The following is a 13888-nucleotide window of genomic DNA, read 5'->3' as shown; positions in this document are numbered from 1 at the left end:
TACAACATTGCTTGCTTAATGATTTGACTGTAATGACAAATTATCTGGGAAAAAAACATAATTGATTAGACAGTACTGGAAAGGTTTGATTATATATACACACGTTTTAGCTTATGGTTGTTTTTTTTTTTTTTTTTTTTTATAACGAAACAACATGAAAGGACAGCTTCCTGAAATTTCTTGTGGTCATCTGAGCCCAATGTGTGTCTCACTTCTTGATGTGGAACGACAAGCAGTTTTGTTTTCAATCAGACAGCTACTAACTTACTGGATTTTACTGGTGACCGTTACACATGACAAATGAATGCTTACGTGTAAGAATGCTTACCAAGCGCAACTACATCTACAGAGGTTTTCAATCTGGCTATTTCGGCTCAAGATTGTTCCTGTTGTATGTGCAGACAATGTGAACTTTGTCACATATTTAAATAATCTGTCATGACTCAGTCCCCCATATTTATGCGTAATGTTAAATAAAATAACTTTAAGGAGATACACCTACACCTATGTAATAAAGATCCCCAGACATAACTAGGATTCTGTATTACATAGATTTCTAGACATTGATAATTTCACCAATTAGTTATTTTCTGATTGTTGGCTATGTACTAGAACACTGCCTGCAAAGTTAAAACACTTGATAATGTCATAGTGTGCCATATAAAGTTATAAAGTCTTTGTAAATGATTAATAAATACCATAATGCAGCCATGAACATTACAGGAGTGGCTAGCTGTTAAGTTGAAACTAATGCTCATAAATCTTGTTTGCAAGGAGTGTGAAGTAGGCAGGTGGGGAGGCGACTGAAGCTGCAAATCAAACACGTAAACCTGGAGAGCTGGTTTGTGTCCTGTCCTACTCACTGTTTACTCTGTTTTCACTTACTCTTTGGTTGGGTTAGCAAAGGATTGTGGTTTACGTCGAAATACCGCGAGTCAACGGCACCTACCTCCGAGACTTACACTAAACCAAATATTTTGTCATCTGTGACACCATACACAAAACTATGCTGTATATAATTCATAACTAATGACATATGTTACCCATTGCATACGTAATTATTATTAAACTATAGTAATTAGTCATCATTACCATCAGTTTACCCTTAATAAAGGTGGGTATGTTAAAACAGAAGGGTTCGCGGTGGGAGTGATACATCTTATTGAGAGACGATCTTTGACATGGAGGAAAGGGAGAGGAGGCGGAAACTGAGCGCGTGTGCTTTATGACTCACGAGTGCTGGAAGAAAAACTGTGACTAGTTAACTGTATTCAACAGACGCAGATTCAGACCCCTTACCAGAGCCGCACGCCGGTTAGATTATCAGACTTAGAAAAAGGCAGTGGGCGTTAGTTTTCTCCACCATAAAAGCTCTCCCAGGAGGGGGGGAAACTCAGTGAATTTGTCCGGTTTTGTGACGCGCTCCTCCGCTGCGCTGCGCCCAGACAGGTAAGCTCACTCAACAGCTGCGATGAACAATGCCGGATTGATCAGCTCGAGTTTGAGAAGTGTAAAAACTTCTTCTGGAAGTGTGTTACTCACTCGTAGGTTTTTGCCCCCGGCTTTAGGTTGATTTGTACCAAACAAGTACATTTTCAGTTGAGGGTTCCTTAAAAAAAAGTCAGATGGTTGACTGTGATGAAAAAAGACAGCTGGGCTGCGAAACGCGTTGGTAACAAAGCCGAGGAACGAGGTGTTGACCGGTTTGAGAAAACATGTGTGACAGATTCAAATCAACATGTTGGAAAAGCTCTGAGCGGAAATCACCATGAGCTCTTTGTCTGTTTTTACAGTTTGTGTTTTTCTTTCAGGTATAACCGGTGAGAACAATAACCAACCATGAATTGTAAGCTCTTTCTTTTTTTCTTTTTGTACTATATAGACTTTTATTGCTTTCTTCCTGTTTTGTTACAGGTGTCCTCTGACAGTTTGATATATTGTTGCGTTTTGGAGAAGTAAAGTTTCAATCTACTTTTACTCGAGTGCTGGATAACATTTCAACTTGACCATAGTAGAGCTTCCACTCAGGTCGATTAACCGATCACTTCAGTGAAAGTTAGTTGGCAGCTAATTTCTAAACGGATTATTTAAGTAAATAAATTCAAGATCGCTTTGCTTTTCCTGGTCCTATATCACACTAAATTGTAAATGCTTTGGGTTCAGTTTTGACTTGTTGACTGAAACAAACCATGTGTAACAGGAATTTAAAAAGTCTTTAAATGTGAAAATATTATTGAAATATCTAAATAGCAAAGCTGCATGTAATAGTTTCTTTGTACTTTTTTTTTTATTTTTTTACAAGATATAGAAATCCATATATGTCTGTTTTATGTTTTTATTACCGACCTATCTCACAAGTACTATAAACTTTTATTGATTAAAGCTGCCTATAAGTCTGTAATAACATAGAACCCAAAATGACATCTTTACTTGTCTTGTTTTGTCCGCCCAGTAATCCTTAAACCACAAAATTTAAATTTGCTGCAATGCAAAGCTCAGAAAGAAAAAAAAGGCCCAAAGCGATGGCATTTTTGCTGTTTCTGTTAAATCTGTGATTATTGCAGCTCTGAGTTTTTATATTACAGTTACTAGTAATGTGTTTCTCTTTTCTGTGCTCTGACTAATACCATTGCATCACAGTTATTCAGAAAAATAGGAGTTGGACAGGTTTGTTTCAGTCCCAGCCCTTAATAATAATCAGATTACTGTGTCTCAACAGTGAATATTCCCTCCTCAGCCAGCAGCTGTGGTGTTACACAAGCCACTCTCAGCAGACTGGGAGCTGAAGATAGAGCGCTGTGACATTTTTAACATGCTTTTTTTATCTTCCAGATACAGATAGTGAGAATTTGACAACAGCCTTTACCACCACATATAAAAGCAATAAAGTGTGTAAGTACATTTTTGTCTTTTAGAACCATTACGATTGTTTTTACTTTGCTTAGACACAACCAACAAATGTTCTGATATCGTGATCTTTAGTTATATTTTTTCTTGTTTTAATAAATAATGTTTATATTGGTTTTTTTTTCTTCCCCCATTTTTTTTTCAGCCCCAGATGTGGCACTTGTTGAATTACTTCCCACACAAGCAAAATCCACTACCATTCAGGGTATGCTCGAAAGCTTTTTGTTTTATGTTTTCCTTTACTGGCTGTCTCTTTCTGGACTCACAGCATAACAAATGGCAGCCTTCACTCAAAGTAGAAGTATATCCTGGTGATGCACGTCTACTTAGCTCTTGTTGTATGACTTTTTTCTTCAACTAAATACTTCAAAATCAAGAATCGAACTGTTCAGTAGTACAAATCATTTTGAAAGTGCCCTAGGTTCCTTGTCTGCTAATTTGATGCCTTCAGCGTGAAATTATTGCACAGTTTGATTCCCTCCCAACCTTTAAACAACACACTAAAAGAGCTGTCCAATTCTGCTTCTTTCAAATAAAAATCTACTCTCTCAAAACCGAAAGGAAAAAAAAATCCCAGGGAAAAAAAAAATCTCCTTGGCTCTCTGTATACTTTAGAATTGGTTTTAGGATTTTACTGATCCTTTTTAACATAGGTCTCTTATTGGTCCCAAAATACATAGAAGATTTTACTCTGTATTAGACGGTTTTGGACCTTAGGTCCTCCAATATGGCTTTACTGGCTGTTCCAAATTGATGAAGACAATGCAGCTTAATTAACTGATCATCAGCAAGTCTAGGCACATATATAAACACAGATGTTTTGGTAGCTTGCTGGTCTGGAGCATTCAGGTGTGTGTGCAAGTGTGTGCGTCTTAACACAAAGCCAAGGAGGAACGATATTAGCGATGATCTTAATGGAGCAATTATTGCTGCCTGTAAATTAGGGAAAGGTTATAAGGCCGTTTTCAAACAATTTGAATGTCATTATTCTACAATGAGAAAGGTTATTCACAAGTTGGAAACATTCAAGACAGCTGCCAATCTTCTCAGGAGTTGACATCCCACCAAATTCATACTGTGCAATGATTAGAGAACCTACAGAAAACCCCAGAGTTACATTTCAGATTCTACAGGCCCCAGTTAGCACCTTAAAGTTAATGAAAGTACAATTAGAAAAAGACTGAACAAGTATGACTTCTTTGAAAGTTTTGCCAGCAGAAAGCCTCTTTTCTTTAAACAAACATGGCAGCACAGCTTAGGTTTGCAAAGTTCTCAACAAACCCTATATCATTTTGAAATGGTGTCCTTTTAGATAGACAAGACCACGCTGAGTAAGGTTTACCGTAATGCAGAGCACCATGTTTGGTGAAAACTAAACACAGTATATCAGCACAAACACCTCATACCACCTGTAAAGCACGGTGGTGGAGGGGTGATGATTTGGGTTTGTTTTGCAGCCACAGCATCTGGGCACCAAAGTATTCCAGTGTGAGACCATCTGTCCGACAGCTAAAGTTTGGCCAAAAATGGGCCATGCGACAGGACAATAATCCTAAGCACAGGAGCAAATCTACAAAAGAAATAGCTGAAAGAGAAAAGATTCAAGGTGTTGCAGTGGCCCAGTCAAAGTCCAGACCTCGACCCAAATGAAAGCCTATGGTGGGACCCTAAGAGAGCCCCAACACTGAACTGAAGCAACACAGTGCCAAAAGTGAGATAATGACAATGAAACAAAAAATCATTACTTCAGCTTATTGTTGCCAAAGTTTGTTCCACAAACTGATGAATCATGCATGGCATATAATTAGTTCTTCCACATACTGCTTCTGCATTTTGGCCCAATTTATGTTAAATGCTGACACGGTGTAACATGTAATGTGTTGTTCTTCACAGGTTGTTTTTAAAGATCTTGTAAGGACTACATAGTGTTTAATGTACTGATTTATAAATGCTTAGAAATGAAGGCAGATGTAACTTATTACATATTTGCTTATTTATATTTATTTATATTTAATGGTGCTTTAGGGGTCTCTTGACTTCTCTTAGATCACTTCTGAAAATACATTTTTGTAGACTTTGTGTGGCTGCCTTTTATCAGCTTTTTATAACACTTCTTTAAGCATTTGTTTATCCTTTTTTTCAAGTTTTGTGTATTTCTGTTGTACTTTTATTTCTTTAGTAGCATTAATTTGTTGAATTGTATTTATTTTGGTATTTACTATTGTACATTTGATTTTCAGAGTACTTGGTAAGCTCTTTTTAAATGTTTTATTTTCTTTCCCTCAGTGTTAACAACAGTTGCTCCCACAACTTCAGACACTGCAGTTATTGCAGGTAACTGTTTGCACTTTATCTTGAGATTTATTTCTTCTTCTTCTTCTTTTTGCTGCAGTTCGAAGTGTCTTCTAAACCTGCCTTTCCCCCCCCAGTTGTTGTTATCCTCATTCTGCTGACACTAGCTGCTTTGGGCTTTGTGCTCTGCCGGTATCTGTACCACAACAGAGGGGACTACAGGACGACAGGGGAGCTGGCTCCAGGAGAGGACCCTGATGAAGAGGACAATAACAAGCCTGCACCCGAAAAGAAGGAATACTTTATATGAACCTGGTGGAAGACTTACAGCGAGTTAGTTGAGTGTAAGAAAATGATCTGTGGAAGTGTGATAAGAAGGAAAACTATTTCTTGCGTGTGTGTTTTGAGGGAAACCCGTTACTGGCAGCACACTGTGCAGAGAAAAAAAAAGCCTTGTTGAAGATATTTTTCTTTAAAAATGCAGGTGAAACCAAAGAAAAGAGTACCACTGTGGGGGTGAATGTTGATTGGCTGAAGGAGGTGAAAGTTGAAGTTGAAGTGCACAGGTTAGCAGAGCTAAGCACAAAATAGTTACATGATCAGTAAATGCAAAACAGTCAAATCAAAGGAGCGCCTTGAATGTAATATTTATCATCCACATTTAAATTTCTCTTTATTTGTAATGCCATTTCAGTTAGATTTACCAGACTTTCCCCAAACTAACCATGTTTAAGATGATTTCTGGTGCTATTATGGGCTGTTACTTTCATATTCATTTGCTTTTAAGAAATACTTTTTTATGCAATTCTTTTATTATAAGCTGGTCAAAGAAAATGGTTATCTTTTAATAGAACAGGACAGCTACACAATATTTCTTCTTCTTGGTTGTGTTTTGTATACCTGAAATGGTTGCTGGTTACTTCCTTATTTATGATAAACATGGAAGTCAATAAAACTTGTTTTTGGACGAGTGTTATTACCGTGTGACAGTGTGTGAATGTTTTAATGCATTGCTGTCCCCCTATCTTACATTGCAGACAATGCACTAGCACACTGCACATTAGACTGAATAGGTACACTTGGCTACATCCAATGTAATGTGAAACCTGCTCAAACCAATATGTTGTGATGCTGTTTAGTCTTGAAAGAAATTCCTTAATTTACAAGCCATCTATGTCCACTGTGAACGGCCATCTTTTAACAGAGGCGGTGGTTTACGACACCAATTGTCTGCCACCTATAATCCAGTTTTGAGATCCCTTCCCAGACGCCTTAACGCCCACTCACATCCTGGGCCTTTTGACCTCAGGAAATCACATGATAGGGTGGGGCTAGGCTAGGTTTCACTGCGGGTTCACCCGAAACCTTGGCTGATTGTGACCTACACCCGTTTTCACACCTTGTCTTGTGTGATTAGGTGGAGGATCAACAGGAGGTCCATGTCCCTCTTGGGGGACACTCCCATAGGGCTTAAATCTGGGACTCTCCACCATTTGACCTTAGAACTGAAGAATTTTCTTGTCTGAGAGGTGAAATGTAAAAGTCCAGACGCTTTTCTTTCTAAGAAAACCTGGATGACTGAGACCCTTGACAGACATATTCCTTAATTTACAATAACCAGAATAGCAATATTTTCCATTCTTATAGGTCAGTACAGAAATAATTACTTGGCCTGATGTAGTAATGCATCATACATTTGTAAGAACAATGAACTGAAAACAGTGGATTTGCTTCATTTTGGTTGGGAATTTAAGTATTTTGGGATCTTGTTCGTGTGTAATGTAAAATGGAGCATGAGATGGACAGGTGGATCAGTGCAGCATCAGCAGTAATGCAGGCAGTACACCATACCATTATGGTGAAGACAGCTGAGCCTATGGCCATTAGCTCTGGGTGGTAAAAGAAGGAATGAGGTTGTGGACACATGGCTGAATCAAGTATCCTATGTAGGGTGCCTGGTCCTGGACATAAGATCAGAACCTCAGACATCCAAGCTTATACTAGAGGAGCGAGTTGATCACAACACCTAATTGGATGCTTCCTGGGCACCTTGCTTTCGGGGATTTCCTCGTACGTCCAGCTGGCCGGAGACCCATAATTCACTAGAGAGAAAACACGTCTCACCTGATCTGGTAATGTCTTGGGATCTCTTAAGATGAAGTGAAAAATGTTGCGGGGAGAAGAACATCTGGAATACCCCGCTTAGCCTGCTTCGATTCAGAAAATGGAGTGACTGATGCACAAAAGGAAGACTTCGCCATGTTTCAAATTTCCAAAATAACCTTTATTCTAAACTTACATTTTAAATTTTAAGTTTAGTATAAAAAAGTTAAGTGCACCTAAGTTCTTTTTTCAAAGTATTCCATCTTTGACATGTCTCAGCAAACTGTAGTGACACTCATCTCCTTTAGTAATCTTAAAAGATAGAATGTGTACCAAAGTCCATCGCATCACTTTAGTACATACATCTATTTTAGAAAATATTGTAAAGAGAATCCCTGAACTATAAATGTCCATAATCCTTCAACAAAGAGTGCTCCTTTTGCTGGCTGTGGTTGGCATAGCATCTACTGGTCAGCTGTAAATTACAGTACTTCATATTGCTGGGACAAAGCCACCGTTATGCTGCTTTACAAACAATCCGAGCATAGATGGGAAAAAAAAGATAACGTTTGTACAGTTTCTAAGTTTTGATAGCTGTGGCCTCCTTTTCCAATGAAGCTGTATGAAATGACAGCATGAGCGGGTAAATAAATGGACATGGAGATGACTGTCACATCTGGTGCTGCAGCTTTGTGTATGAGCTGCAGAGGAGAGGTTTATTAGATGAGTGATGCAGGTTTCCAGACAGATGATTCTTCTGACTTAAATAACACTGAAATCACTAAATGTTGGTTGACAAGAAAACAGCTTTTGTTTTCTGGCGGCCACAGCTGTTAAAACTTGATATGCTATGTCGGATACCCAGTGACACATTGACGCTTGACACAAATGAACAAGTCTACAAATATTAGCTGATGGTATCCATACAGGCAACTTGCCTAGGTTTAGCAGTCTTCTTTCAGTTTGCCAGATTATGTAATATGTAATGACCCTATGGAAACTAGTTTAAACAGCATAAAAAAAATAAAAAAAAAAAAATCCTGGAAATTAAACATTATGCCGACAGTCATTTAGCCTCTTTGCAAAAGGTTTGCATACACGTGCAAGCAACTGAACAATGTGACATGTCAAAAGTTTTAAAATTGTTTAGACTGGATGAATTTTAAAATGTGAAAAGTGCTAAAAAAAAAAAAAAAATCCCCCAAACATCACAGCTTTCTTAAAAAAAAGCATGAAAACTGAATTTAAAAAAAAAAAAAATAATTAGAGCCCCTTGTCTGCAACTCCTCCGTTTTGCTTAGCAGTGCATTTCAGATAAAAAGTACTTTAATCTAACTTGAACATAGCAAAGGTGCAAAAGTATGCAGCAACTCAAAGATGCAGTTTACCCACATTAACTAACAATTGCAGTCACCTCAGACCAAAGGTTCCAATGGCCAACAGTGTCACAAGTTCTTGTCCAAGGATAAGTTTGCTTTTAAATTGTGACATTTCAAATATGACGTCACAACCAAACATAAGTGCATTATAGACCAGATCTTTGGTACAACCAGCTCATTGGTTATACTAACAAATTTATTAGCCTAACTACTTGCGTAAGTCACTTAAATGTGGAAAAGTAAAGAAACACTGAAATATAAGTCTCATCAACTTTGCTGAAAATGTTACCTATAAATGAATGCTATCACAAAAGGTGACATTTTTCTGTGGTGAATAAATACTTGATGATCTAAGATAAACTGCGTGAAAAGGAAACAATGAAAGGTAGTTTAAATCTGTACAATAAAACATTTAGTGTATAAACTCTGGGTATCCGACTGTGAAATAGAAACAAGAGACAAAAAAGCTAAAATGTTACACCAACCACCCCTTCCCATCCATCTTACTATTTGGATTTACTTTAATTTTTCTTTCCTTTAAGTTTACTGAAGTTAATTTGCTTAAATTTAGGGCTATCCCCAGTGCTCTTTGGCACTTGACTATGTTCATCTACAAGTTGCCCAACAAGGTACAGTAAACCACTTTCATATTGCAGTAAATCTTTTGATTTTTTATTCTTTTTGCTTTAATTTACATGTGATTTAAATAGAACAATCTCTCAGAAAGTTCACTGTGCAACAAATTTTCCGTGGTATTTTGGATACTGTGCAAAAGACAAGACATTTCTAGCTAAAAGCATCCAGGATGCTGACTTTTTTTTCTTTCTTTTTTTTTTTTTAATAGTTGAGATGTAATTTCTCATAATCATACTGGTATTTACATGGAACTACTAGACACCTATTAATTGAACTACACTAAAAGTTTCAAAAAAAGACAAGTGGAGGTTTTTTTTCTTTTTTACTGCAACTTTGTAACTGCGTTTCACTTTCACCATAAAGCAGCTAAACTATATTTATGCGGATCTGATATTTCAATAATTTCATTAAAGTATTTTTACAGGAGTACAAGAACATCTCAGTGTAATTTGTGACCATTCAATCAAAGAAGAGAAGATCTTGTTGACAAATAAAGATGCCTGAAAGAGGTCAGATCTGGAATGACCAAAGAGGTTAGACCCAATGAAGAACTATGGAATGGATTCTGTAACATTACAATTTTCACTTTTCCTCTTCAGGCAATGGAGTTTATCATTTCATCTCTAGGTCAGAAGTGGAGTACTGTACCTTTCACAAGGGCTCTAAAATATTACATTCCATTAGGTGATATCAGTATTGTGGCATGGCCAAGCAGCCTGAAGAGGGAGGCATATGGGATGGGGGAAGAACTGGGGCATCATCTGGGATGGGGACATGGTTTAGGCATGAAGAAGGAGCTGCTGTTACCAGATGGTATAACCTCCACTGGATCCACCCAGGAAGAAGTTATTCTTGCGCTGTGTCATTACAACATTGGCACCTTGCATGGCAGCCAGCTGAGCGGCATTAGGGGGGTGTCCAGGAGGTGGGGGCTAGCAAAGGAAAGAAACAAGCACAAACACAGTTAAAGAGTTCCTCATTTAATTGTGCATCTCATCTAAGGTGGATATGCCTTCTTGGCATGGCATGGACACTCACTGGGATGGAAACACTGCTGCCGGCTGTGAAGCGAGCACCAGCATCATAGCCGCTCTCCACCATCACAGTTGAACCAGGCGGGTAGACGGCTCCCATCGGATAATAAGCCATGGGGACATTCTGGCCCACTGGCCCAACTGACATATGTGGCTGCATGTGCATATACACCTGAGCACCAGGATAGGGAGAGGACATCTGAGGCACCTGACCAGGCACCTGAGGTGGAAGCACATATCTGGGCTGGTAGATCTGGAGACACAGAGAACGGAAAACAGATTTTTCTTTTGTTTATAACTGTAAGTGCGAGTATTAACTCTGCTCATCATTTGACTTAAATACGGACTGGTTACCTCAGAATATGCAGGTGGTGTATCTGTGTAAGGTGGTGCCTGAGGAGACATTTGCATAGCAGGAGGGTATACAGGTGCAGTGCTCTGCTGAGGGTACACAGCCTGCTGTGGATATGAACCTGCAATAAAAGATTTTAAATTAAAGGAAATAATTAAGAAAGAACAAAACTCTTAGGCACCAAACATTCCTCTGTCATGCCTAGCGGTATTAATACATTTTGTGCTGTAATAAAAATGTCATTTTGTTTAAATGTGGACAATAGAGGAATGCAACACACTCAATGTTGCTTATGGGGTCAATGTCCATTGTCCAGTGAACTTGAAGATGGCTTCTGAGAGCCTATTAGTAAGATGTAAATTTCCTCAAATATTTTTTTCCCAATAGTTACATATTCATAATCACAGAAAACCACAAAAAACAAAACAAAACCCCCACAAACTGTTTCTTCGGGAGCAGATTATAACAACTGACAGTACACCGGAGAAAAATGAATATATAAAAAAAATAAGATTCAGCGTTTCTTTCCTGACTCAAAACAGGTGACTACACACAAAGATGTGGTTTGCAAGTAAAATTTGTTTTATTATTACGATTACAAAAAAAAGGAAAAAAAATAAACCCATTAAAAAAGAAAATATTTCCCAGTCCTTCTGATTTAACCTTGGTCGAATATTTGTGTGTGTGTGTGTGTGTGTGTGTGTGTGGTGGGGGCACTACAAGTGACCAATTAGTAAAACAATAGAGAATTAATTAATTCTGATATGCAAAATAATATTTAAATGTAAGAACTGCACAAATTCTCCCGTTTTAACTTAATAAATGTGGCGACTGGATTGGTTTTTTTTGTTTGTTTCATATTTACTGCTCTAAACCGAAAGTGTAACTAAGGAAATAATAGGCAAATTAAAAATACTGAATGTACGTCTGTTGTGAAACTCTAGGCCAATACAAACGCAGACACGGAAAATAAAAACCTGACTGACTGGAATTTATTTATTTATTTAGCTTTGATCGTTGTTGTTGTTATTTTTTTTAACTTTTCGGGACAGAGAAAAAAAGAAATCCTCCAATCCCCCGATATCGTTCTCCTCTTAAATTACACAATTATATATTATTTCCTCGATACAGATGGCCGATACATATGTTTAGTCAACTACAATCATAATCATCAAAAAGCTAAAGAGTTAAAATGAGCAGATACAGCGAAACTGGGGACAAAAGAAATGAGTGTGTTCAAATAAAATAGCCAAATAATATGTGAGGATATAATACGTAAATTGACAACAAAAGAAAACAAATATTACTAAAATGAGTCACACAGATTATATTTGTATGATGGGTCGTACAAAAGAGAAGGAAAGAGTCACGTCAGCTGTGCCTTTAAAATGTGCCAGTCTACAGAGATATTAGCTGCCTGGAAAACATGTGACCTGCCCACTAATGGTATAAGAATATAGAGTGACAGTAAATGTAGGATTTCACTGTAAACAGCTTCACTACTAACAATAAAGCCGTCTTGGTTCAGAGTGGGAGCCACACTGTTACCCAGGAAGCGTCGGGTTATTGTTATGTACGTGGCTAAACGTGAAGTCCGCTTCGGAAAGCCATAACGGCAGCTCTTCGTCTCTAGTTAATCACGTCAGCGTCGTATAGCGAACAGCTGACTAATTACCTAAACGAGGTCTGGAGAAATACCTTTGTTGTTCATTGTCGTGTTATGATCCAGAGACTGAGGAATATCAGGTTAAACGGAGCTCTGCGTATCTTCTCACGGCCTTAGTGCAGGTCACGGCTTCACACAATCATCCACTTCCTTGTTTTTCAGCTTCTTGTTGTTGTGGAAGTGGTGACGTCACCCGTTCTCTATCTATCTGCGGTTGCACGCACGGTTTTACGTGCACGCCCGCGCCCCCTACTGGTAGAAATGGAGCAGAGGTTAGCTGCCAGCTGGAAGGAAAAAAGGATTGTCTTGGTTTTAAGACAGAGGGCGTCAAATTTACTTTTAATAACGCCCACGCTGATAAAGTTGGGCTCACATCAAGGGTCATGCATACCTAGTTGCTTCTTCTTCTTTTTCATCTTCGGGCTACTCCATGTACGAGCTGGACACCACCTTATCTGCCCCCATCTCACCATGTCCCTGCCATCCTCCTCTGTTACAGCAAACCTCTGCATGTCCTGCTTCACTACATCTATGACTCTCCGCTGTGGTCTTCCTATTTTCCTCCTGCTTGGCAGCTTACAAACCACCCACTCCACCCTACCTGTACTCTTTTCTTCACCTCTGCAGTGCACTGCATTGTTTTGGATGGTTGACTCGAGGTATTTAAACACATGAACCATTTCCCCTGATGGTTCATGTGTAATTGATGTAATTCTACCCCGACCTTGAACCCATCTGTCACTCTTGCCATACAATCAATCCTACCATAAAATTATCCTGGATAATGCTGGTGCATGTCCCATACAGTAATATCACACACAATTCGGTCCACATGAAGGCTTAAAAAATCATCAGAATTTCATGCTATTTACCTTGTTTTTATATTGTTTAATCAATCACAACAGTAACAAAAATCAAAAGATCTTTGGGCAGTTCACACATACCACACGTAAACTGCCTTCTAATAAGAAAATATATATGCAGGTTAACCTACATTTATTGCTGGGCACAATTTGTAAAGGGCCCTGGACCTTGGGTTTGACATATGTACCTTAGGGCCAGTAAAATATAACAGAAATATACAATATTATAACGCCATCAATACTATTTTCTTGCTTGTCCTTAATATGCTCTTGCACGTCCTATATAGCATCCTCATATACAATTTGGTCCTGATAAAGACATCAACAAATCAACAAAAATTAATAAATCAGTTATGTTATGGCTACACAAGAATAGCTCTCTTGTGTAGAGTGTTTACTAAAACTTGCTTACTAATTAACTCTTATCAGTTATATCCTGTTTTACTTTTATATTTAGTTGTCTTTTATGTGTTGTTTTAAGTTTTATTTCCTCCCCTGTCTAGTGATCTTGATTATCTGCACCTGTAGCTTGTTTTCCCCAGGTGTCTCCACTCTGTCCCAATTAGCCTTCTGAGTACGTGTGTATGTATACAATTAATCTCAGTCAGTAAAACCCCCGAAAATCATTGGGATGGCAAACCAAGACGATAAAAAAA

The 13888-nt window shown here is 38.2% G+C and overlaps 2 protein-coding genes across 2 annotated transcripts; one reads left to right on the top strand and one right to left on the bottom strand.

The window, feature by feature from the left end:
- The first annotated feature begins 1185 nt into the window (after positions 1-1185).
- On the top strand, positions 1186-6175 carry LOC100707778 (glycophorin-C). Its single transcript, XM_003438895.5, has 6 exons — positions 1186-1449; positions 1812-1846; positions 2833-2892; positions 3053-3112; positions 5194-5241; positions 5337-6175. Exons 2-6 carry the CDS (start codon positions 1840-1842, stop codon positions 5507-5509), a joined length of 348 nt encoding a protein of 115 aa, XP_003438943.1. The 5' UTR covers positions 1186-1449; positions 1812-1839; the 3' UTR covers positions 5510-6175.
- Positions 6176-7461: 1286 nt separating this feature from the next.
- dazap2 (DAZ associated protein 2) lies at positions 7462-12572 on the bottom strand. Its single transcript, XM_003438894.5, has 4 exons — positions 12402-12572; positions 10706-10824; positions 10356-10604; positions 7462-10249 (listed from the first exon to the last, which is right to left on the bottom strand). Exons 1-4 carry the CDS (start codon positions 12412-12414, stop codon positions 10121-10123), a joined length of 510 nt encoding a protein of 169 aa, XP_003438942.1. The 5' UTR covers positions 12415-12572; the 3' UTR covers positions 7462-10120.
- Positions 12573-13888: the final 1316 nt, after the last annotated feature.

Source organism: Oreochromis niloticus, linkage group LG20 (assembly GCF_001858045.2).
Source record: "Oreochromis niloticus isolate F11D_XX linkage group LG20, O_niloticus_UMD_NMBU, whole genome shotgun sequence".
NCBI classification, from domain to species: domain Eukaryota; kingdom Metazoa; phylum Chordata; class Actinopteri; order Cichliformes; family Cichlidae; genus Oreochromis; species Oreochromis niloticus.
The sequence above is the reverse complement of the archived record's forward strand: the minus strand, read 5'-3'. Positions and strand labels throughout refer to the sequence as shown.

What these genes read in the sequence shown, in the direction of transcription:
- LOC100707778 (XM_003438895.5), top strand. An exon ending in ATATAAAAGCAATAAAGTGT is followed by an intron (nt 2,893 to 3,052) that starts GTAAGTACATTT and finishes TTTTTTTTTCAG; the next exon opens with CCCCAGATGTGGCACTTGTT. An exon ending in AGACACTGCAGTTATTGCAG is followed by an intron (nt 5,242 to 5,336) that starts GTAACTGTTTGC and finishes TTCCCCCCCCAG; the next exon opens with TTGTTGTTATCCTCATTCTG.
- dazap2 (XM_003438894.5), bottom strand. An exon ending in CACCACCTGCATATTCTGAG is followed by an intron (nt 10,605 to 10,705) that starts GTAACCAGTCCG and finishes CTGTGTCTCCAG; the next exon opens with ATCTACCAGCCCAGATATGT. An exon ending in GCAGCAGTGTTTCCATCCCA is followed by an intron (nt 10,250 to 10,355) that starts GTGAGTGTCCAT and finishes TTCCTTTGCTAG; the next exon opens with CCCCCACCTCCTGGACACCC.